Source organism: Vulpes vulpes, chromosome 12, assembly GCF_048418805.1.
Source record: "Vulpes vulpes isolate BD-2025 chromosome 12, VulVul3, whole genome shotgun sequence".
NCBI classification, from domain to species: Eukaryota; Metazoa; Chordata; class Mammalia; order Carnivora; family Canidae; genus Vulpes; species Vulpes vulpes.
In genome coordinates, this window is record NC_132791.1 from 39314066 (window position 1) to 39339087 (window position 25022).

Below are 25022 nucleotides of genomic sequence, written 5' to 3' on the forward strand. Positions count from 1 at the left end.
TCCTCCAAACAGTAAAAATGTAGGAGTAAGGCATGTGGGAAGGATGGGGGTGAAGGTAGTTGTAGGGAAAGAAGGCTCTTGTTTTATGTTTTCCTTTGCTAGTAGAAGTAATGTATTGAAGAATAGAAAGCAACTCTCTCAGGGTGGTTGGTCTCATAATTTTCGTGAGCAGGGGCTGCTTTGGGGCAGCTGTGACCTGGTGGGCAGGAGGATAGAGCAGGTCTCCAAGTGAAGGCTATGACTTCTTGCTCACTTCCATTTCCTCTGCCCATCTCCTCACACCCTGCCCTTTTTATTTAATGAGGTCTGTCTTCAGTGATAGCTCATAGAACAAGGCTTCGAATGTTTTCTTCCTTCTTTTTAGGTGTTTACCAACCCCCTAAGAGTGGCTGAGGGAGCTCAATGTGTCATCAGCACAGAAAATGTTCTGATTTCTGATGTGGATACCAAACTGGACAGCATCTACCTCTCCCTACAAAGACTGCCTCAGTGTGGAAGAGTGGAGCTGGATGGATTTCCTCTAAACACAGGAGACATATTTTCTTGGGGAGACCTCCATGCCTTAAAAGTTAGGTTAGAACATTTCCTGGATCTCTTTTTCGATTTGCTTTGGCCTTCATCTGGATCAGTTGTGAGGCAAAGTAAGGGAAAGAAGTTTGTTCAATTTTTTCAGGGGTACCAGCATGCCAATTAATACTTTCAAGGTTTGGTTGAAAATTAGAAATGACAATCTTTTAATTTCTCTCCAGACATTTTCTTTCCATCTGGCTTTCTCTATCGGTGGGAATTATTTTTTGAATATTTGAACAACAGGAATTAATTACCATGAATATTAATTTGCTGTAACTATACATGTCACAAGAGGTAATAGCCAAACTGAATGAATGTAGACTAAAATAATCTATATGGCTAAGCTACAGAGTTGAACTCAGCTTTAAGGAAAGTCAGTTTCACAACCCTGGAAATTCTGGGATAAAATTCTGTTGATCAACATCTTTAGTGTAAATTTTTATCCCATTCTACTGAGAATGGACTTGCAAGCAAACATGTAGGGTAGGCTAGGGAGGTAGGGCATGGAGTAGTACTTGGGTCTTTGGCAGTCAAAAATAGAACAATTCAGTTTTTATGGTCTGACAGCAGTTCCCCTCACCTTAAGGTTTTTCATTTCTTCTATCTACTGCAGTCCTATAAAAAACGTTCCTACAAAATCTAATAAAATGCCTTCTCTATAAAACAATGGAAAATACTCAGAAGCAAAGGTCAGGTAGAGATATATTAGTTGACTTATCATTTATAAGTTCAAGTTGTAAATGGGAATTTTGATCCTTCAGAAAGTATTCAGCATCAAATGCTTAATTCCACACTTGGAAGTTGACTAGGAGTTCAGATTTGTACATAGGAAGATCAATTTCATCTGAGATTGAGTTTAGTTTAGCATTGTTTATTCACAGTCTCCGGTATCTTGACCTCTTTTCACTACTCACTTCTATCCTTGTTAAAATTTCATTTTTTAAGAGATCTCAGCTTTTAGCTACATGTTAGAACAAGAAGTCTGTTTAGGTAATTCTTACTAGGGAGTGAATGATGGATGGAAGAAAAAGTACTAGTATTTGCCAGCAAGGATTCTTCCATGGTCTTGCATTTATGTTTTTTCCCCTAATTAATCTTTATAGTAATCAAGCCTGACAAGGGAGATGGTTGTATTCTCATATTATAATTGAAGAAACTAAGAGGTTGAGGTCACTCAGTATAAGGAGGAGTCTGGTTTTGTTCTGTATGACAACATAGCCATACCTTTTGATATGTATTCCTATATCGACTTGTTCCTTTTAGGGGTATTAGCATGGTAAGATAGGATTAGTACATTATCACATATCTATTTTTGATGAAAATATCAGGGATCATAGGAGGCAGTGTGTGGGAGGATACTGGGGATGGGAGGTGGACTTTCTTTGCCATTGGAATGAAATCCCAAACCTGAGTCCCTACCCAGTGTATGGGTGGGTCTAGCCCTGAGTAAAACACCTTTTAGACCTGGGATTTTTTCATATGTAAGTGTTATATATCTTTGATATACTATTTTGTTTTTAGATTTATCTGTTTGAGAGAGGGAGAGTATGTGTACATGAGCAGGGGGAGGAGCAGAGGGAAAAGGATAGAGAGAACCTCAGGCAGACTCCCCACTGAGTGCGAGCCCAATGCAAGGCTCAAGCCAAGAACCCTGAGATCCATGACCTGAGCTGAAATGAAGAGTCAGATGCTCAACCACTGGGCCACAAGGGTGCCCCTCAGTATACTATTTTTATGTAACTTTAAATTTCATTTCCTAGGGCTTATTTCCTATTGTGAACAAATCACTGATAAGCTAAAAATTTGGCTCAGTTCAACAGCTATTTAGAACTTACCATGTATCACTACAGTGGCTGGAGAGTAGATGAAAAGTCTTGAATTAGATAATTCCGTTATAAAGCTTGTCTGAGAATTAAAGGAAAATATGGCTAATGCTAAGCCAAGGAAAAATATTTTTAAGTCTGGAGACATTAGAAAATCTTTATAGATTGAGTGGAAGAGAGCTAGTAAATAAAAAAGGGAAAATGGAGGGAGAGAGGCAATAAGTAATTCATAGATTAGAGTTTTACAGAATTGCTGGGTAGATTGAAAGCACAAGCAGAAAGATTAGTAGGTGTAAGAGGGGAGAAGGAGGCTCATCGAGATTCATAGAGTGTCCTACTCTTACCTGTCTGATGTCTTCTCAGTTACTCCTGACCCCAGCCTTGTTTTACATAAGTAAGCATAACTACACCAACTGGTTCCCATTGCCATGGTGGCAACTTGAAGGGAATGTTTTGGATTTGGGGACAAATTATGAATGCATATAACACATTCTCCAGGGTGGAGCCATTTTTACATTCAGGGATACTTGGGTAGTTAAGTATGTGACTTCATGATTAAGCTATGTTTTTTGTTATTCATTTATTGACCATGTCGCAAAGCCATGGAAGAGCTTTTGTGTCAGGCATGCCCTACTGTCACAGTGGCCATGAGGGGCTAATGGCACATATCATCCCTACAGGTATCAGCATGATGGATCTGAGATACTTCAGGATGACATATTCTTGGAGGTCACAGATGGCACGAATTCAGCAGAATTTATTCTACACATTGAGGTGGGTAGAACGTTTACTCCCTGGTTCATATAGAAATGAACCATTTGGTTTGGAAGCCTCTTTTATGGAAGGGAGAGAGAGCACATGTATGCAAGTAGGGTGGGGAGAAATAGAGGGAAAGGGAGAGAATCTTAAGCACAGGACTTGATCCCATGACTCTAAGATCATGATCTGAGCCAAAATCAAGAGTTGGACACCCAAATGACTGAGCCACCAGGTACCCCTGGTTTGGAAGTTTCTTTTTTTTTTTTTAAAGGTTTGATTTATTTATGCATGAGAGAGAGGGGCAGAGACATAGGCAGAGAGACAAGCAGGCTCCCTGTGGGGAGCCTGATGTGGGGCTCGATCCCAGGACCCCAGGAACATGACCTGAGCCGAAGGCAGACACTCAATCACTGAGCCACCCAGGTGCCCCTATTTGGAAGCCTCTTAAGAGTTCCTGATAGAACTTGAAACATGTCGACTCCAAACAAAAGTATACTTGTTTACATCTGAATGTCTCAGGACAGGCAATAGACAACAAAATTATATTGGTGAAAAGGGCATACTACTTTTTCTTTCTAATCCATTTAAAGATTAAACCACTCTGATCTCAAACCTAGATACTTAATTTAAAAAGATGTGGTATATATATATATATATATATATATATATATAATGGAATACTACTCAGCCATCAAAAAATGACATATTGCCATTTGCAACCATGTGGATAGAACTATAGGGTATTACACTAAGTAAAATAAATTGTTCAAAAAAAAAATTGTTCAGAGAAAGACAGTTATCATATGATCTCACTCATGTGTGGAATTTAAGAAACAAAACAGAGGATCATAGGGGAAGGGAGGAAAAAAACAAAATCAGAGAGGGAGAAAAACCATAAGAGACTCTTAATCATAGGAAACAAACTGAAGGTTGCTAGAGGGAAAGGGGGTATGAGGTAACTGGGTGATGGAAATTAAGGACATGTGATTTAATAAGCATTGGGTATTATATAAGACTAATGAATCATTAGTGAATCATTGACCTCTACCTCAGAAACTAGTAATGTATTATATGTTAACTAATTGAATTTAAATAAAACCCCCAATTGGTTCATTGACCTCTACCTCAGAAACTAGTAATGTATTATATGTTAACTAATTGAATTTAAATAAAACCCCCAATTGTTTCTATGCATAAATTGATTCTAATATTTTTGAGCTATAACACTCAGAAATATTTATTTAGCAACTGGCTGGATTAGGCTAGCATCACTGGGCTTTTCCTTCTTGTGTGGAAGAAGCCACGTATGTAGTGCCCCTTTGTGAATTCCTGTACCATATACTCCTTTCTGAGATATATTTGAAATGATTTTTCCCCCTTTTGACAAATGATGAAAAATTTGCACATAAATGTTGATGGGAATCCGTGCATTTCTCTGTTGAGTGACCACTTAAATCCATAAACAAAATTCATAGGATTTGCAAGTATTTATAGTTAGTGACAAAGGAAGGTATGCTGAAAGAATTATGCCCCAGAAAGAACCACTAATGACTTTTATCTACCAAATATTTCTGTTTGAAATTTGTCAGATCTTTGTGATATGAAATTATTATTAGTGGTAATAATGTGTTTGTATGGTATTTTATGGTTAGTAATTAATTTAGGTTGATTATATCCATCTATTATTTTTAAGTAGATGAGGAAGAAATTATCTCCATTTTAAGGCAAGGAAACTTAAGTTCAAGAAGTTTCCATGACTTTCCCCAAATCATTCGACTATGTAAGCAGTCTGTTTATTGTGAATTTTTAGACAAAAAGGGCCATGCCCTTGGAAACCAATTACAAGTACAGGTAACTTTTGGACAATTATGTGTGATTGTTTTCTATCCAGGAAGAATGTTAAATTCTGTTGCCTTTGGGCTTTATTATCCTTTGAAAACTGAGGCTATTTTGTGTTTTGTAAGGTGGTCATCATGGATGTATTGGTGCCATTCATAGATAGAGTCAGGAACAGTAATAAAGAGGGTCCTTAATGAATCCACTCAGAGGACTTGAACAAAGATATTGTTCCCTAATAAGCCAATAGAAAATAGAATACAGTATTGCATACTTTTTTTAACCTTTGATTAAATAAATAAATCTGAGTTTTTATTACCCCATCTACCCTTCAAAGGAAAATATGAAAATAATTTCATGTATACTTATTGTAGAGTTGTTAGCCTGTTTAAATAACAGGGTATCCAGAGCATATATACATATTTACCTTCATTCATTTATTTACTCTATAAATATTTAACAAATGCTTTCTATATGCCAGTGCCTATGATAGATACGATGGCTTGAGATACAACGATGAACATGACAAAGAAACTCTCTGTTCAGTTAGAGATTATAGGCAGGGGGTGAAGGCAGACATTAAGTAGATTATCACTGAAATAATTAAAATATGGATATATCTACAAATAAATGAGGTGCTAAAAGAGAGTAAATGGTAGAAGTCCCTAAATGAGTCTGAGTTGTCTAGAGTTTTCCATGAAGAATCCAAATGTAATCTGAAGGAGAGGGTAGGCAAACCAGGAGCTGAGGCAGAGTCTACAGAGCCACAGGGCAGAGAGAGCATGCAGAGATGGTGCAAAGACCCAAGATGGGAGGAACTCAGTGTCTTTGGGTGAAAAGGCAGTAGGGTGGCAAATGCCCCCAATTACATGAAGTGAGGCCTAATACATTCCTAATACAGTCCTAAGAAGCTGCTGCTTGTCCCCATATGGCAATGACTTGATGAAAGCCACATTTTAAAAGGTGAAAGATATACACAATCTAAAGAGAAACAGAGTTATGAAAGCCACATTTTAAAAAGATCACCATGGCTCAAGTGAAGGGGCCTGAAACGTGGGATTGAGAGTATCTGCAGGTTGGACTTGATAACTAAATGTGTAGCAGATACACCAAGTTGAGAACATGAACTCAGAGGCAGAAAGTCCTTCATTCTTGCCTTTTTGGGGGTCCCTGGGTGGCTCAGTCAGTTCAGTTTCTGACTCTTGATTTTAGCTTAGGTCATAATCTCAGGGTCAGGAGATCAAGCCCTGTGTCAGCCTCCATGCTTAGCACAGAGTCTGCTTGAGATTCTCTCTCCTTCTTCCTCTGTCCCTCCCCCCAGTCATGCTCTCTCTCTCTCTCTTTCTCAAATAAATAAATTTTTAAAAAAATTTTAAAAAAATAAAGGACTTGCCTTTTCAAGTGTCTGGTGATTCCATTAGATTCAGAGAGCCAGAGTGATTCTATATTGCTCTTCTTTCCTTTCTACTTAGAGCTTTATTTTCATACAGTGAGAGAAAAATGTTTCATCAAGTTTAAGCCTGGGATTGATTTAATGGTTATGGAGTTTCAGAGTTAACTCAAAATATTTGAAATAAGCTGTTGCTTATTATAAGTTTAGAGAAACTTCCTGGGTGGCAGGAAGTTGAGGGTGGAGGAAAGCTTTGTAATTGCCAAATAATTTGAAATATAAATAACTCTGATGTGGTAAATGTAAATGCATCAGACCACAAGGACCAGATTTCCTCTAGAATATGTGTGAATTTAACGAAGGAGGATAGGGACTTCAGCGAAGACTGATTTGTATTACATTTATATTTTGTCTGTCTAGAAATAAATGAGAGCTTTGAGTCCCAAACCATAACCATACTCTTCCATTTCTACCTAAAATGTCTCTCATGTTGGCCATTTCTTGCAAGATGGTTCATATGGGGAAAAGACACAGCCTGCTTGGCCAAATTCCACGGTTATTGTTTCATGTGTCTGGAAGATTGAAAATGCCTGTCATCCCGACTATGAGCTATGGTTTAACAGTTGGGCAATTTGTCATTGCTTTCTTTTTCTTGAAAACATGCATTCTCCCCAACCAGGTATTGCCTGTAAATGATGAGCTACCAATCCTAAAGACTGACCTCATTCCCATGATGCATTGCTCAGAGGGCGAAGAGGTAGTCATCACCTCTGAATACATTTTTGCTACTGATGTGGACAGTGATGACTTGAAACTGATGTTTGTGATTGCTCAAAAGCCTCAACATGGGGTGGTGAGGAAGGCTGGAGTCACAGTGGATCAGTTCTCTCAGGGAGATGTCATCTCGGGGGCTGTGACATACAAACACACGGGTAAGTGACCACACGGCGACTAGTGTGTGAGCGGATGCAAGCACCACAATAGTCATAACCCTCCTTCTTGCTGGGGGCTCTGATAATCTAAAAGTCTTAACTCTTGCTTCTGTTAAAAAAGGCAACAACAGTAGCAGCAGCCTGTAACCCATTTTATAAGCATAATCACCATATTTAGAAGGATTTCTGATCTCAGTAACATAGTGAATTTCCAAGAGTGGAGAAGGAGCACCTATTATTGCTGTTTTGTTCCTGATGCTTCTACTGAGACCTTTAATTCACCCTGGGTCGTCTGCATTCCCTTTTTGGTCAATTCAAAGAAGACTTCATTTGACCATCACAGCTTTGGGATCCATAAATCATAGCAGAAATGCCTGAAGTAAGCACCCTAAGATAATTATATTGCTAATTTTAATAGGCACCTGGCTGGCTTGATCCGTAGAGCATGGGACTCTTGATCTTGGAGTTATAAGTTCGAGACCCATTTTGGGCACTGAGATTACTTAATAAAAAAGATTTTTTAAAAAACACAAGTTTACTTGATTACCATCGAGTTCCTAAGGAGTAACTTTTTTGTCTTTTGAATTCCTGAAAAGCAAAGGTGATATCTTATGGTTTTGAATAATCCCACAGCATTAGACAGCAATGAACACAGAGTAATGATACAGTAAAAGCTTGTTTATTAGCATCGTTCTTTCATTTCTGGCATCACATTATATTGTTACCCAGATGGCATTTGTCTGCATGTCAAATGTCCAAATAAGAAAAATATTAACACACTACTGGGCACTGTGGGCTGCAAAGGAGTATAATCCAGACTCAGCTGCAAAGGACTTTCAATTTAAATGGGTAGACAGACTCACTCACGTGTCACATATCTGTACCTCATCAGTCTTTGCCTCTTGCAAGTCTTCTGATCTCTGGTTTGAGTGCACTTCCTCGGTAATAATACTGTATACTTCCTCTAAACACTTTTTATTGCCACTCGATTATAGTTTCATGTGTACTCATCCATATGCTGCTCTCGTGTGTAGATTTCATGGGAGGCAGGATGGGGATAGAAGGCCAGGTGAGGGCGCAGGGAATAAGAGGTTTCAGAACTCAAATCACTTCCTTATTTGAAAACACATGGAGAATACAAGCAGTCAGTGTGAGAGCCTTGAGGAACCCAGAGTAGGGAGATTGAGATAGAAAAGGCTTAATTGGAAATGGGGGGGTGGGGTATTGTGAAATAGTATTTTTATCTGTACTTTGGAAAACCATGATTTAGTAAGATACCAGTTGTTTTATGGCCAGTTAGTTAGTATGGCACATTTTAATCACTATGCCAGACATCTCTTGAAAAAATGGTATCCCTTTATCTTCTTAAGTGTGTTTAGTCTTAGGAAGGGTTTCACTGGTTATTGTCCTGTCCTGGGGAGCAGAGTCCACTTGCCCGATGTCTCTCAAGGGTCCACACCTGGGTGCCTCATTCTGATTTCCTCAATAGGTCTCAGATAGACTGGCAGAAAAGGGGCTGTAGCCCGATAACTGTTGGTTTTCATATAAATTTAACATCGGTAGCAGGCTAAAGCAGCATAGATAAATTGGGGGTGAGATGAATCTGTCTTCTCTTCCAGTGCTTTGCTCCAAGTGCTAAACAGCAGGTGTCCATCTTTATATCTCTTCCAGCGTGATGGACACATAAGGAAGTATGAACTAATTTTTTTTAGAACACTAGGCAAATTACTTGAGATAGATGGGTATTTTGTTGTTGTTGTGTTACTAAATTAGCAGAAATACTTCCAATTCAGAAGATGGTTTGTTATTTGAATGATGTGTTTCCTTGTAATGTTCTAGCAATTACTCAATTGGTAATTATTTAGCATTGCCTGGGAGAGAGTATAAGGACCACACAGTACTGGAGGACCTAAAGTTTTAGTGGCTCTGCTTTGCCTTTATGTGTTGATTATAAAGGCTACCTGAGAATAATTTTGTCACCATTATTTTTTTTGCTTTCCATGATGATAAAAATAATACTACATGCCATTAAAAATAAACTTGGAAAGTATGGAAAATAATAATGAAGTTTTGAAAAATCACCTATCTACCTCTCAAAACTGGTCACTGTTGACATTTCAGTATTACAGTACTTTGTTTTCTTTCTTCTGATCATAATTTTTTACATAGTTGCCTATCATGTATGTGCAGTTTTGTTAATTACTTTTTTCATTGAGCTTGTGAGCTAAAAATTTATTAAGATATTTATTAAATGTTATGAAGTTCTTGTAAATGTAAGTTTTAATAATTGAATAATATTTGATGATGTAAAGTTACATCATCAGAGAATCTGCTCTTCTCCCAACATTAAACATGAAGTCATTCCAACAAAAATTTTTAAATAACATTGTGGTCAACCATTTTAAGTGTAAATCACACCCTAAGACTATATTCCATTTGAGGCAGAGAATTCTCCACCCATGATGCTCAGCCTGGCTTTTCTGTAAATGTATCCAACACTTCATTATATTTGAAATTACAGTTACGGAAGGCACTATGTTTGCTTTTTTTTTTCTTTAAAAAAGCTGTCTATTCTTCCTTGGAATGATTTTTCCACTTCTCTTCTTGGCTCTCTCTCCTTGCAGATTCTCCTTTCTCCATCTCAGTTCTCTACTTCATCTGCCTGGTAAAGTACTCATAACTTAATGCTCAGGATAAAGCCAGCAGAGCCATCTGGAAAGACTTCTTAGACTTTCTCTGCCATGTGTGCCCTGCCCCCACACCCCTGTCCGCCAGAACTTTCATCTTTCTTCATTTGCAGCTCCGTGTACATAGTCAGGCTGAGATATAGGAATTTTCCACTTAATTAGTAAAAAAATGACTTCATGGTGGCAATTTCACATGGTTCCTCTTAATACATACATACATACACCTGTGATAGTCTAACAAGCTGCTTTTCTTTCTTTGCCATGAGATTGTGTCAGTGCCTGGCCCATAATAGGTCTTTTGGCATTTGACATTCTTTTGAACTGATTTTGATGCTTTCAAAATGTCTGCCTGATTCTCTGCTGAAGAACCCAGAACACTAATTACCACAAAAGAGCCGTTAAATATATATTTTCAAATGAATGAGGAATAAATAGGCTTTATTCCAATTTATTCTTAAATAAATATGAATAAATGAGAGGCATCTTATATTTGTTACTACTCCTAAACTTAAAGGCAGATTATTTAATTCTAATTCTCTCCACTTCAACTTTATTTTTTCTTACAAGCCCAGTTTTCTCATTCTTCAATCATTGGTTGCTCCGTAATATCATCTCTTGATTTTCCTTGTCATTATTTTAAGTGGGTAGAATAAGGCCAAGAACAGTACAGTGTAGATTTGACCAATGTGTCTTGTGAAAAGACCAATGACGTCCCTGATCTCTTGTGCTCTGATCTCATCAAAATTCCAAACAAAATTGCTTCCTTCTTGGCACTTTCAATGTTATGCATGAGAACTACCAAAAGCACATCTGCAGAACTTTTCTGTTCCCTGGATCTTCTACCTCTGTGCTGTTAGTTAACCAAGAGCAGATTGGCTGGTTTGCTGATAAACTATCTAATCCTCACATTTTTTTCCCTTCTACCTCTTGCTGCTTCAGTTGGGGCCATATTAAATCCCACATGCATACCCCTAAAGAGTAAAAGGAAAACAAAAATAAATGCCACCTTTTTCCCCATGTCCTGTTGCTCTTTTGTTAATGTCTTGGCTATTATTTAATAAGGAAAATATTGAAATGAATGACAAAAATGTGGCTCATCTTTCTATTTCACCTTCCCAACTTCTTCCGTTGCTCCTAACTGTGGTGGCATGGTTGATGGTTGTTCATTTAAAGTAGTTGATGTAAATGGGAAGACAATCCAGTTAGAAGGACAAGGGTGCCTTCTGCTCTCCCTGAGGTTGGTCCTAACACTAGACAATCAGGAAGGAAGAATGAAACCATCACTAGTCAAGCTTTGTGCCTCTCCTTGTTCATTTGTAAACTGTCAGACCCTTGTTAGCCTCTTTTTTGCCCCTCCATATGGTGAGAGGTGGCTGGCCAGGATTTCACCAGAGGCAACAGATGGGCAAGCATTTTTTCATTATTTTCACAACTATTTCCTTTCATAGAGATAAAATTGAATTTTGCAGGTTACCCACCTAGATTTCCTTCCTTGCCATTGTACACATGTAGTAGAGAGGTAGGTTGGTTTCATCTTAGTATTCTATATTTTTATAAAATCGGTTTTCAACTGTAGTTGTGTCTTCCAGGTGGTGAGATTGGCCTGGTGCCTTGTTTTGATACCATTACATTGGTGGTTTCGGATGAAGAAGCTGGCCCTTTTGTGAATGGCTGTTGCTACAATGGGCCTCATCCATCTATTCCTCTTCATGAGTCCTTTCCAGTGTATGACCTCAACATCACAGTACATCCAGTGGACAACCAGTCACCTTCAATCGCAATAGGTAACAATGTTTTTTTTCTACTAATGTTCCATCATCTCATCTGTGTCATACCTGTGGTTTAGTGAAGAATTGAACTTGAATTATAGTTAAAATAGGAAACTACCATACAGAATTGTCTGAGAATTGCCTCAACACAAATTTGCAGAAAACTCCATATGTTTAAAAGATTACAAGGCAAAAGAATTTATTTGTTTAAAAATGTGGATAATTCTGTATGGAGAGAGAATGTGTGTTAGTGTGTGTGTGTGTGTGTGTGTGTGTGTGTGTGTGAGGGGATGAGGACAACATTGGAATCCTCAAATACTCTGGTTTTATTTCACGTGGGAAAATATCATTTGCCTGCTAGAGAGAGGGAGTAATTTATTTTATCCATAATAATTTCTATTAGAGTAGAATGAAAATACCAGAGAGACCATTTATATACATTTAACCTTATTTGCTTTTTAGAAAGTCATCGCTTCATAGGCATTATGTATATGTTCTGTCTCTTAGAAAAAAAATACAAGCATATGTATGGATGTTATTGTAATTTGCAAACTATCTCCCAAGCAATGTTCTGGAAAGAAAGCATTATCCCTGCAGAATAATTAAGCACCAAGGCATGAAAAAATGTTCGTTATGAGCAATTCATAATAGCTCGCAGGCAATTAACGCTCTGACAAACAGAGGTAACAACTGATCTTGAGGAGTACATAAACTACATTTAGTGGCTTATCATTAAAACAGTTTGGCAGTTCTTATTTTCATTTGTCACTTCTATAGAGACACAAGGGAAATCAGAGTTCCTTGAGAATGACTAAAGGGCTGTACTAGAGCATTTAGTATTTCTGCTGTCTTTCCATTATTGTTTGGCTTGCTTGTCCAAGAAAAAAAATATAATTCCACAAGTCAAATTAAATTCCACCCATTACCCCTGAATATTTTCACTGTAAGGAGAAATTATGCCAAAGGAAATGAACAACTCCCATGGAAGTATATTTGCATATGGGAGGCTTCTCTGAATTGGAATTGCAATCACTCCCTTTTGTCTTCACTATTCTGATTAGAGGATTTCACGCTAAGTCATAATTGCGTTGTTATTTGCATGCAGGTACCATGTTTGTGGTAGATGAGGGTTTCTCCGCAGCCGTTACCATTAACCATTTGTCCGCCACTGACCCTGACACTGCAACAGATGACTTGGAATTTGTTTTGGTTTCTCCTCCCCAGTTTGGCTACCTTGAAAACACACTTCCTTCTGCAGGTTTTGAAAAAAGCAATATGGGCATAAGCATAGGTAAGTCATGACTTCGTGACCAGAGATAACCCACCTATGTCTACAGATCTCACTGGCCAGATCATGCTCAATGACTCGGTAGGAACTTAAAAATGTTCAAAACACTATGTACACTCAAGATATTATTATTATTATAGTGGATACTTTTGAATATTATTGTTTCTCATTTTGATTTTCAATTTTGAATTGCCCCATGTATGTGAGTTACTTCAAAATAAGTGGAGATTTCACTTATGAAAGATTAAATATGGAAGAAAGATTAAATAAGATTAATAAGATTAAATATAGAAGAATGTTTTAAAAGACCTTCATTGCAACACGAAATACTGTAATAGAATTTAGATTTATCTTGAAGTTGGATTTATCTTTGATAGATTTATTCTATCAAATCTGGTGGGAGCTCATAAGTCTCCTTCTCTCAATCTTTTAGCATTTTTAATAGACATCGGTAGAAAAGATTAGGACATGTATCATGGGTGTAACAGAGATAGAGCCTGAAATGTTGAAGGTGATGGCTTTAATTTTGAAACCAAAATGTGTCTCAGATATTTATTTTTATTTTTAAAGATTTTATTTATTTATTTGAGAGAGATCAGAGCTAGAGAGAGAGAAAGAACACAAGCAAGTGGAGCAGGAGAGGAAGAAGCAGACACACCACTGAGCAGGGACCCCAGTGTGGGACTCAATCCCAGGACCCCCGGATCATGACCCAAGCCGAAGGCAGACTCTTAACCAACTGAGCCATCAAGGAGCCCTGTGTATCAGATATTTAAATAGCTCTTGTATTTCAGGCAATAACAACCAAAACAAAAACAGACATCAAAACCAAAACTATTCAAATACAACACTTCATTTATTTATTCAAAGACAACACTTTAGAAATAAATGAACTAAATTATTCTTTAAGTATCTTTGAGGCATATCCAGTTTAAATATGAGAGAGGCTAGGTTTAAGATTAATTGCACTAATAGAATGACTGACTGCACAGGAAAAAAAAAAGATCCAACTACATGCTGCCTACAAGAGACTAACTTCAGCTTCAAGGGCACACAGGCTCAAAATGAAGGGATGGAAAAAATATTCCATGCAAATGGAAACCAATAGAGAGAAGGGGTACTTATAACCGATAAAATAGACCTTAAGTCAAAACTGAAACAAGAGACAAAGGTCACTGTAAAATGATAAAGGGGTCATTTCACCAAGTGAATATAATAATTGTAAATTTATGTGCATACAACACTGGAGCACCCTATATTTAAAAATATACCAACAGATCTGAAGGAAGTAATGGCAATAATGCAGTAATAGTAGGGGACTTCAGTACTCTACTTTCAACAATGGATAGATTATCTGGACAGAAAATCAATAAGGAAACAGTGGAATTAAACTATACATTAGACCAAATGAACCCAGTGGACAAATACAGTAGTACATTCCATCCAACAGAAGCATAATACACAGTTTTCTCAAGCATGTATGGAACATTCTCCAGGATAGATTATATGAAGTGTCACAAAACAAGTCTTAGCAAATTTTAAAAGATTGAAATCATACCAAATATTTTTTCTGACCATAATAGTATGAAATTAAAATCAATAAAAGGAAGAAAAGTAGAAAATTCACAAAGATGTGTAAATTAAGATACTGCTGAACAACCAATTGAATGGGTCAAAGATGAAATTTTCTAAAAGTCCTGAGTTCTGATCACAAGGGAATTTTTTTTTCCTTTTTTTCTTTCTTTCTCTTTTAATTGTATCTATATGAGAAGACAGATGTTAGCAAAACCTATTGTGGCAATCATTTCACAATACATGTAAACCAAACCATCATGCGCTACACAGTGATGTATGCCAATTATTTCTTAATAAAACTGGGAAAAAGAAATTTAAAAAATTTTGAAACAAAATGCAAGCACAACACACCAAAATATCTGAAATTCAGCAAAAGCAGTGTTAAAAGGGAAGTTTATAGTGATAAGTGCTTAAATTAAAAAAAAAACTCAAATAAACAACCTAACTTTATAACTCAAAGAACTAGAAAAATAAAAACAAAATAAGCCGGGACGCCTGGGTGACTCAACAGTTTAGCGCCTGCCTTCGGCCCAGGGCATGATCCTGGAGTCTTAGGATCGAGTCCTGCATCAGGTTCGTTCCCTGCGTGGAGCCTGCTTCTCCCTCTGCCTGTGTCTCTGCCTCTCTCTCTCTCTATCTTTCATGAATAAATAAAATCTTTTTAAAAATCTTTAAAAATAAAAAGAACAAAATAAGTCCAAAGTTGGCAGAAAGAAGGAGACAACAAAGATTATGGTAAAAGTAAGTGAAATAGAGATTAAAAAAACAATAGAAAAGATTAGTGAAACTAGGACATGGTCATGGTTTATGCTTTCAGAAGCATAAACAAAACCTCAAAAGCAAAAGCAAACCTTCACCTAGACTTACCATGAAACAGAGGCAACTCAAATAAAATTTGAAATGAAAGAAGAGATATTACAGCTGATACCACAGATATACAAAGGATCGTAAAGAGACTACTATGAACAATTATACATCAACAAATTAGACAACCTAAAAGAAAAAGATTAATTCCTAGGAACAGACAACCTACCAAGTCTGAATCATGAAGAACTAGAAACCTTGAAAAGACTGATAACAAATAAAGAGATTTAATCAGTAATCTAAAACATCCTAACAAAGAAAAGCCCAGTACCAGATATTTTTACAGGTTCTATTGAATTTTTAAAGAAAAATTAACAGTATTCTCAAATTCTTGCAAAAAATTTTATAGAAGGGAAAACTCCCAAACTCATTTTATAAGACCAGCATTACCCTGATACCAAAACCAGGTAAGGATACCATTAAAAAAAAACCCACAAACCAACAATATCCCTGAAGAATATAGATGTAAAAATTTCTCCCAAAATATTAACAAACTGAATTCAGTAGCACATTAAAAGAATCATACACCATGATCAAAAGGAAATTATACCTAAGATAGTAAGGATAGTCAACATATGCAAAGCAATAAATATGATACACCAAATTGATAGGAAGATACAAATTCTATGATGATCTCTATAGATGCTGAAAAGGCGTTGATAAAATTCAACAATGTTTTATGATAAAAACTCTCAACAAATTGGGTATAGAAGGAACATACCTAAACATAATAAAGGCCATATGTGATAAATTCACAACTAGCATCATACTTAGCAGTGAAAGGTTAAAAACTTTCTAAGATGACCAAAACAAGTGTGCCCACTCTTACTGTTCCTATTCAGCATAGTACTGAAAGTCCCAGCCAGAGTAATTAGGCAAGAAAAAGAAATAAAAAGCATCAAAATAAAAGGGAGAAGTAAAATTGGCTCTGTTTGTGAATGATATTATATGGAAAATTTTTAAAGATTTTACCAAAAAACTGTTAGCAAATTAAGTAGTTTTAGGATACAAAATCAACGGAAAAAGATCAGTTGTATTTCTATACATCAATGATGAACTATCTGAAAAAGAAATAAAACAATTTCATTTACAATAGCATAGGAAACAATAAAATACTTAGGAATAAGTTTAACCAAGAAACTGAAAGACTTATACACTAAAAACTTTAAGACAGAGTTGATATCCTGATGGAAGAAATTGTAAAAGGCATAAACAAATGGAAAGATATATTCATGAATTGAAAGTGTTAATGTTACTAAAAAGTCCATACTACCCAAAGCCATCTATAGATTCAAGGCAGTCACTACCAAAATTCAAATGACATTTTTCACAGAAGTAGAACAATCAATCCTAAAAGTCTTTTGACCACAAAAGATCTTAAATTGCCAAAGCAATTTTGAGAAAGAACAAAGCTGAAGTCATCATGTTTTCTGATTTCAAACTAAATTACAAAGCTATAGCGATCAAAACAGGATGGCATTGACATAAAAACAGGCACATAGATCAATAGAACAGTATAGAGAACTCAGAAGTAAAACGACTCATATTTGGTCATTTAATTTACATTAAAGGAGCCAAGAATATACACTGGGGAAAGGACAATAAATGGTGTTGGGAAAATTGGACAGCCACACACAAAGGAATGAAAATGACCAACCAATGACTTACACTGTACAAAAAATGATCTCAAAATAGATTAAAGACTTCAAACCTGAGATTGTAAAACTCCTAGAAGAAAACATACGTGGTAAGTTCCTTGACATTGGGCTTGGCAATGTTTTTTTGGATTCAACACCAAAAGCAAAGGCAACAAATGCAAAAATCAACAAAGAAAGACCACATCAAACTAACAGACTTCTGCAGAGCAAAAGAAACATTCAACAAAATGGAAAGGCAACCTGCAGAATGGGAGAAAATATTTGTAAGCCATGTATCTGATAAGGGATTTATGCCTAAAATGTATAAGGTACTCAGGCAACTCAATAGCAAAGGAGCCCAAATAATCTGATTTTAAAATGGGCAGAAGACTTGAATAGACATCTCTCCGAAGAAGACAGACAAATGGCAAACAAGTATGCGAAAATGTGCTCAGCATCACTCATCATCAGGGAAATGTCAGTCTAAACCACAATGAGACGTCACCTCCCACCTGTTAGAATAGCTTTTATCAAAAAGACAAGAGATAACAAATGCTGGTGAGGATGTGGAGAAAGGTAACACCTGTGCACTGTTGGTAGGAATGTAAATTAGTACAGCCACTATGGAGATTTCTCAAAAAATTAAGAATGGAACTGCCATGTGATCCAGCAATTCCATTTCTGGGTATATATCCAAAGGAAATGAAAATGGGGTATCAAAGAGATATCTATACTCCCATGTTCATTGCAACATTATTCACAATAGCCAACACATGAAAACAACCTAAGTGATCAGTGATAGATGAATGGATAAAGAAAATGTGATCTTGGGGCAGCCCAAGTGGCTCAGCGGTTTAGCACTGCCTTCAGCCCAGGGCCTGATCCTGGAGACCTGGGATCGAGTCCCACGTCCGGCTCCCTGCATGGAGCCTTCTTCTCCCTCTGCCTGTGTCTCTGCCTCTCTCTCTATCTCTCATGAATAAATAAATAAAATCTTTTTTTTTTTTAAAGAAAATGTGATCTAAACACATAATAGAATTGTATTCTGCCGTAACAAGAAGGAAATCCTGTCATTCTCAACAACACACATGGACCTTGCGGGCATTATGCTAAGTGAAATACATTAGGGAAAGACAAATACTGTATGATCTCACTTATATGTGGAATCTAAGACTATTAAACTCAAAGAAACAGTAGAATAGTGGTTACCAGGGGCTGAAGGGTGGGGGAAATGGAGAGATATTGGTTAAAAGGTACAAATTTATGTAAAATCCAGGGATTTGAGGTACAGCATGGTGACTATAGTTAATACTCTATTGTATACTTGAAAGTTGATTTGAAAGTAGAGTTTTAATGTTCTCACTATGACAACAAAATGGTAATCACATGAAGTGAATGATGTGTTAACTAAACTTATTGTGGTAACACTTTATGGTATGTGTATATCAAATCATGACAGTGTAAAACTTAAACTTACAATGTCATATGTCAGTTATATCTCAGTAAAGCTGGGAGAAGAGATTTATTGCATTAAAGGTATGCAATTTGGCCTGCGACCTAATGCTCAACGTAGAGCATTTTTCTCTTTTGATTTAAGGTAATGTCAAAATACCAAAACAGCTAATTCCACTCAATCCAACCTGTTGCTTGACATCAATTAGGCAAGTGATTGACTGACTCTTGTTTTGCGTTTACATGAAAGAGATAGTCTCTTTCTTATTCAAGTATAGTAAGAACTCTTCATATAGGAGCAGTGGTTTTAATCAAGGGAAGGTCTCTCTTACATTCGTTCCAACTATATAAAGAACAGTCATGAAGTCCCTACACATCCTGCTTAGCAGTTATCGGCCTTCTGTTCTCCATGCAAATTTTATTCCTTCCTTATGGTTTATGGATATCTGTTTTTATGTTGATGGCTGACAGACATTATAGCAGCTCCTGATAGCTAATTCTGAAGTCAGCCGTGATGATCTCTTATTTGCTTTTCTGAGAAATAGGCTATTGGGTTAAGTATTAAGAGCCAGTTGCTTGGGAAAAAATGTTTTTCTTATTTACCTGCTCCCTGTTGATGTCCTCTAGCTTCGTTCCCGTGGAGAGACATGAAGGCTTTGCACATTAACTATGTGCAGGCTAGGCATCTAAGGATGGAACCGACGGCTGACCAGTTCATGGTGTATGTCACAGATGGGAAGCAACGCTCCTTGGAGATACCATTTTACATTATAATCAACCCCATGAATGATGAAGCTCCTGACTTTGTAGTGCAGAATATTACTGTAAGAAAGATAACGGAATTTTCCATTTCTTTTTTTTTATCATTTTCTGATTTTATTATGCACTTAATACATTAAGTTGATAAGGAATGGGGAGAGCAGTAACCTATATTATATAATGCAATTACTTGAAAAATATTATCCTAATAATAGTGATGGTATGATTATAAGTGCTAACATATAGAATTGGATGGATGCAATTAAGTTGCATATATATAGGATGGAGTACTTACTAGGTTGTAGGTACTATTTCAAGTCCTTTACATGTGCTTGTTTTTAATACTTACAAGGTTTTTAGGATGATGGTATTATTACTGCCTTTTAGTAGCTAAAAAAAATGAGGCACAATGAGGTTAATTTATTGGCCCAAGATCACAGAACTTGGAAATAAGTGGCATATAGGGAATGGTACATAGGGGATTTGCACCCAGGCAGTTTGATTCCATAGCATGGCCTCTTAACCAATGCTATAATGACAAGGACTCTTAATTCACATATATAAGGCATCTTTTTATATAGCTACTTTTTAAAAGATTTATTTATTTTGCTAGAAAAGGAGAGAGAGAGAGAGAGAAAAAAAAAAAGAGAGAGAGAATATGAGTGGGAGAGGCAGAGGGAGAGAGGCAGGGAGAGAATCCTCAATCAGACTCTGCTGAGCTTGGAGCCTGACACAGGGCTCCATCTCACTACCCTGAGATCAGGGCCTGACCCAAAAGCAAGAAACCACCTGGGCACCCCTTTATATAGCTAGTTATAAAGATATATGGAATGAAAAAATACAATTTGAATAATTTTTTATGTAGTTTTAAAGCTATCTTTCTATGATGTTTATTTTATTTAAAAATTCAGATAGTTAAAATGGCCATGATATCACTTCTCAGATAACACCTGTTGTCCTAATTCACATGTATTAAAGCATATTTTTATGTAGCTGTTTTCTAAAAGCTATTTTTATACTGTCTTTAAAAATATAATAATATGGGCAGCCTGGGTGGCTCAGCGGCTTAGCCCCGCCTTCAGCCCCAGAGCCTGATCCTGGAGATCTGGGATTGAGTCCCATGTCGGGCTCCTTGCATGGAGCCTGCTTCTCCCTCTGCCTGTGTCTGCCTCTCTCTCTCTCTCTCTCTCTCTCTCTCTCTCTCTCTCCTGAATAAATAAATACAGTATAAAATAAAATAAAAGTATAATAATAAAAATATATGGTCATGCAAGTTAGAATAGTGAAAAACATATGCAATGAAATATGACAGTCTCTCTCTTCTATAGCCTCTACCTACAGCCACTCCCATTGATTGAGTTTTAGTAATTCTTCAAAAATAACTTGTGCACATGCCAGTGATTTGTGTGTATGTGTGTGTGTGTGTATAATATATATGCAATTTTTCTGTATTTACTTATAAATCAGGGATCATATTATGCTTACTATTCTGCTTTTAAAAAATCTAATTAGGGAATCCTAATTCCCTAATTAGGATTGTGGGTGGCTCAGTGATTTAGCGCCTGCCTTCAGCCCAGGGCATGATCCTGGAGTCCCGGGATCGAGTCCCACATCAGGCTCCCAGCATGGAGCCTGCTTCTCCCTCTGCCTGTGTTTTGTCTCTGCCTGAATAAATAAGTAAAATCTTTTTTTAAAAATCTATTTAAATATATTGGAAACCTTTTCTTATCAGCATAATAATCTTTTAAAACAATTCTATGTTTTACATATGATTATTTAATTCAGACATGCGTACCACAAATCTTGGTTAAACGGATCAGCATCGGCTTTGGAGTAAGAGGGACTTGGGTGCTGCCGTTTACTGGTTGTAGGGTCCTAGATAAATTATTTCTCTCTATCTTTCTGTTTCCTTATCTGCAAACTGTGTATCAAATCCTTAAGGGGTACCTATGATGATCAAGGTCGTCAGGCACATACTAGACCCTTAATAAATAGGTTCCGTTTGTATTATTGCTGTTATGTTGGGCATCTTTTTTCGGACATTTACCAAAGCAAATACTATCTATTTTGAAACCATTATCTAGTCTTATTTGTCACTAAAAATTATCAAATTCTAAATACAAAAGGCTTCATTTGATCTGAATTTTCTACTATCTCTTCATGGTATATGAGAGTCATCTCATGAAGAGATTTAAGAGCCAGCTCCTATACTTCCTTTTCTGTTGGCACATGAGTTTCTCTAGAGAGCACTTCAGTAATTACGAGAGAGAGGAAAAACTCTACAAATGAGTCTTCTATACCTACCTCTATTGTCATGTATCTATCAAGAGTTGGAGTTTCTGAAATAATTAGGCCACTGGGAAATTGTCCCTTGCTCTTCTTGGAAAGTAATCATACTTATATTACCTGTTCACTCCTTAGGGAAGCTGTTGAAGAGTAACAAATATGGAGGCCCATTTATTACTGGCAGAGCTGACTTTCATCTTTAAATGATTTTTAAAAATAGTCATATTTAGCTTGCTTTTTGGGGAAAAGTGTGTTTCTTGTAGACAGTTGAGCTTCCATCAAGTTGGGCTGCAACTTGCAAAAAACGATGAGATTTTAGTTTAAGATACTATAATCCATTTCAAACTGCTCTTCTAGTGAGTTGCTGCATTTTGTGTATATTGATCTAAACCTTTTATTTGTGATCTCAATAGATTCATTGTGCAAAAAAGAATCCCAATTTTTCCAATGAAATGTCCCAGTTATATTGTAATTTACCATTTTCTAAATAAGAAAGCCATATATATAGTGAGCCCAAGTCCTAAGCTTGATTGAAAAGGGGTATTAGACCATATTTTAGGTTGCTTTATTAAAATTCTTGGAGAAAAAGGCAAGTCACCATCAAAGATGATTTCACAATTATATCATTGCACATTAAATTATGATGCCATCTTAGTCCTCAGTAAGGACTAAGATACAAGAAAACCAGCATCATTTTAGCCCAAGTATCAGAATGGCAAGTGATTCTTCTTCACTTCACTAGACACTGGTAGCAGGAAGACTGTCTCAGTAAGAGAGGCTGCAGAGAAAAGGTATTTTCACAAATCTAAACCATATGTATCCTTTAAGGCTACGTGCCCACTCTACCATGAAGATATCTCTGGTCTTCTCCACCCTTTTGCACTTCTTGTTTATCTATATTTAGTAGCCCTAAATAATTTTCTTCCTTGCATTATAATTATTGATGGACAGGCCTTCATGGTTTCATCTGACTTTGATTCTTTAGAATCTTCTTATTCCCCACAGCATGAGACCCAGTGCATTGTAGATTACCGATAAGCATCTGTTAAGTGTATACACTCTGATTGTTTAGATCTTGCTATGTTTCAAAAGAGGAAACAAGTATTTCTTTGTTCTCTTTATTCTTGCCATGAGAAAAAGATTGAGACAGCTAAGTACCATGTCAAGTTATAAATGGCTAGATCCCACCCGAAATGAAAATAGTCAGTTCTCTTTGCCCTTAAAGGATTATAAAACCTGAGGTGGGGGATAGGGGTGGGAGGAGTTATTTCAGGAAAATTGAGGCATAAGGACTGGGGAGAGGTGCGGGACCCAGAATTAAACTAAACACTATTATGTATCCAGAAGCATCCTTTTCAATTGTTGTTGATTACAATTGAAATACAGAAGGTTTTCCTGCAATGGCCAAAAATAGAAACATAAAATACCCCTGGTGCACAGAACACACATTAGTACCATTTCTAATGCAGAAATGAGAATTGTGAAAGCAACATGGTTCAGGAAGTTAAAATAACAGATTAGGATCTGAAGGTGAAGGGTCTACATTTAGTTTTACAGTTGAACTCTTGACTTCCGGAAAGCAAGCATTCTTTTGATTGCTTTTCCCCTGACTTTTGAATTATCAGGAAAAAAGGTGTGTGTGTGTGTGTGTGTGTGTGTGTGTGTGTGTGTGTGTTTTGTCCTTAATGGTAATGAATAAACTGCTTTGAAATCTTCAGAGAAAACCTGAGAGAGATTAATAGATTTATCCTTTTCTTCTAAGCTCATGTTAAACAAGCTATTTCTTTTTATGACTCATTACACACAAATTTCAGAGAAAATTTGCAGTAGGATATCTTAAACTTATTTCTTTTGAGCAATTTGCTAAAAGAAAGACAAATTTTAGTTCTACACAACTGACTTTCTGACTTGCTTTTGCTTAGGTGTGTGAGGGTCAGATGAAAGAACTGGAATCCTCCACCATCGATGCAGCTGATCTGGATGTTCCCAAAGACCCCTTGCTGTTCAGCATCACTCATAAACCACGCCATGGCCTCCTCATCAACAGGGTGCTTAGCAAAGACTTTCCTCAAAATAAGCAGTCTGTCAACCCTGGCCAGAAGCACGAACTTGTTCAGAACTTTTCCTTGGAACTTCTCAAGAATGGTAGATTATGTTCTATTTATATTCATTTATTGTTGTTGATTTAATAATGTTGTCCATAAAGATAATAATAAATCTTATAGGGATCCCTGGGTGGCGCAGCGGTTTGGCGCCTGCCTTTGGCCCAGGGCACGATCCTGGAGACCCGGGATCGAATCCCACGTCGGGCTTCCGGTGCATGGAGCCTGCTTCTCCCTCTGCCTATGTCTCTGCCTCTCTCTCTCTCTCTCTCTCTCTCTCTCTCTGTGTGTGACTATCATAAATCTTATATATAGGAAGTGAAGAAATAGCATTCAACTGCTTTATTCATTTATCCCTCAAGGGTTTTCTCTGGGCTCTGGGTTAATATAGGGCATGAAGCCTCAGAGATAGTGGGTAGTTGAAAAGGAGATATGTTTTCTTTCACTTTGGGAGCATGACTAAAAATGATATTTGTGGGGCACCGGGATGGCTCAGTCAGTTAAGTGTCTGACCCTTGATTTTGGCTCAGGTCATGATCTTGTGGTTGTGGGATTGCGCCCTACATTGGGCTCTATGCTCAGTGGGGAGTCGGCTTGAGATTCTCTCTTTCCTCTCCCACTACCCCTTCCCCTGCTCATGCTCTCCCTCTCTCTCAAGGAAATAAATAAATCTTTAAAGAAAATGACATTTGTGCATTTGTGATTTCGGGTATTTTAGTCCAACTTTTTCATGTCGTAATAAAAAATTCCTTTTTAAAACTACTGAGATCATGGAACCTAAATTTGAAGAGATTTGTCGGCCAAAATTTCTATGTTTGAAATAAATATAGAACCACATATAATAGCTCATTATTCTCTGTGGAGATAATTTGTTCTTTAAGGAAGTGACACATTGGAATAGCAGCCTGAATTATTTTTTAATTACCCTTTTTAAAAAATCAATTTTATCCCATTTTCCAAATATAAACATACTTTTAGATGTAGGAGAAAAGGGTGGTTCTAGAATCACTGCCTACTCTCACTCTCCTTCCTGCCTTCACATATTGTTTCCCCAGTCTGCACCCTGTTTGCTAGGCTAACCAACACCATGCCTTCAGAACCAGGTAACTTCTGACCTCCCCGTGGAGCCTCCCCCTACACCAGGCTTTCTAGACCATCTCTTTCCTATGCTGGCTCCATCCAGCACTGGTTCAGCACTTTTTAAATTTTTCCATTCCCCAGCCAAGGCAAGCGCTCTGCCCCAAAGTTTATTTTGCAATAGTTGTACAGTGGCCTGGCACATTTGAATTTGAA

At 37.0% G+C, this 25022-nt stretch overlaps 1 protein-coding gene across 15 annotated transcripts in view; it reads left to right on the top strand.

The window, feature by feature from the left end:
• The window catches only part of FREM1 (FRAS1 related extracellular matrix 1), a 167416-nt gene that overhangs the window by 73980 nt on the left and 68414 nt on the right, over window positions 1-25022 (top strand). For all 15 annotated transcript variants that reach the window (XR_011995551.1, XR_011995553.1, XR_011995555.1 and 12 more), the window contains 7 exons: window positions 365-573; window positions 3074-3167; window positions 7058-7310; window positions 11587-11781; window positions 12872-13057; window positions 19210-19406; window positions 23550-23772. Coding sequence is in view for 6 of the 15 variants with exons in the window: in XM_072728241.1 (XP_072584342.1) it covers window positions 365-573; window positions 3074-3167; window positions 7058-7310; window positions 11587-11781; window positions 12872-13057; window positions 19210-19406; window positions 23550-23772 (1357 nt within the window). In the remaining 9 variants the exon portion in view is untranslated. The remainder of the gene's footprint in view (window positions 1-364; window positions 574-3073; window positions 3168-7057; window positions 7311-11586; window positions 11782-12871; window positions 13058-19209; window positions 19407-23549; window positions 23773-25022) is intronic.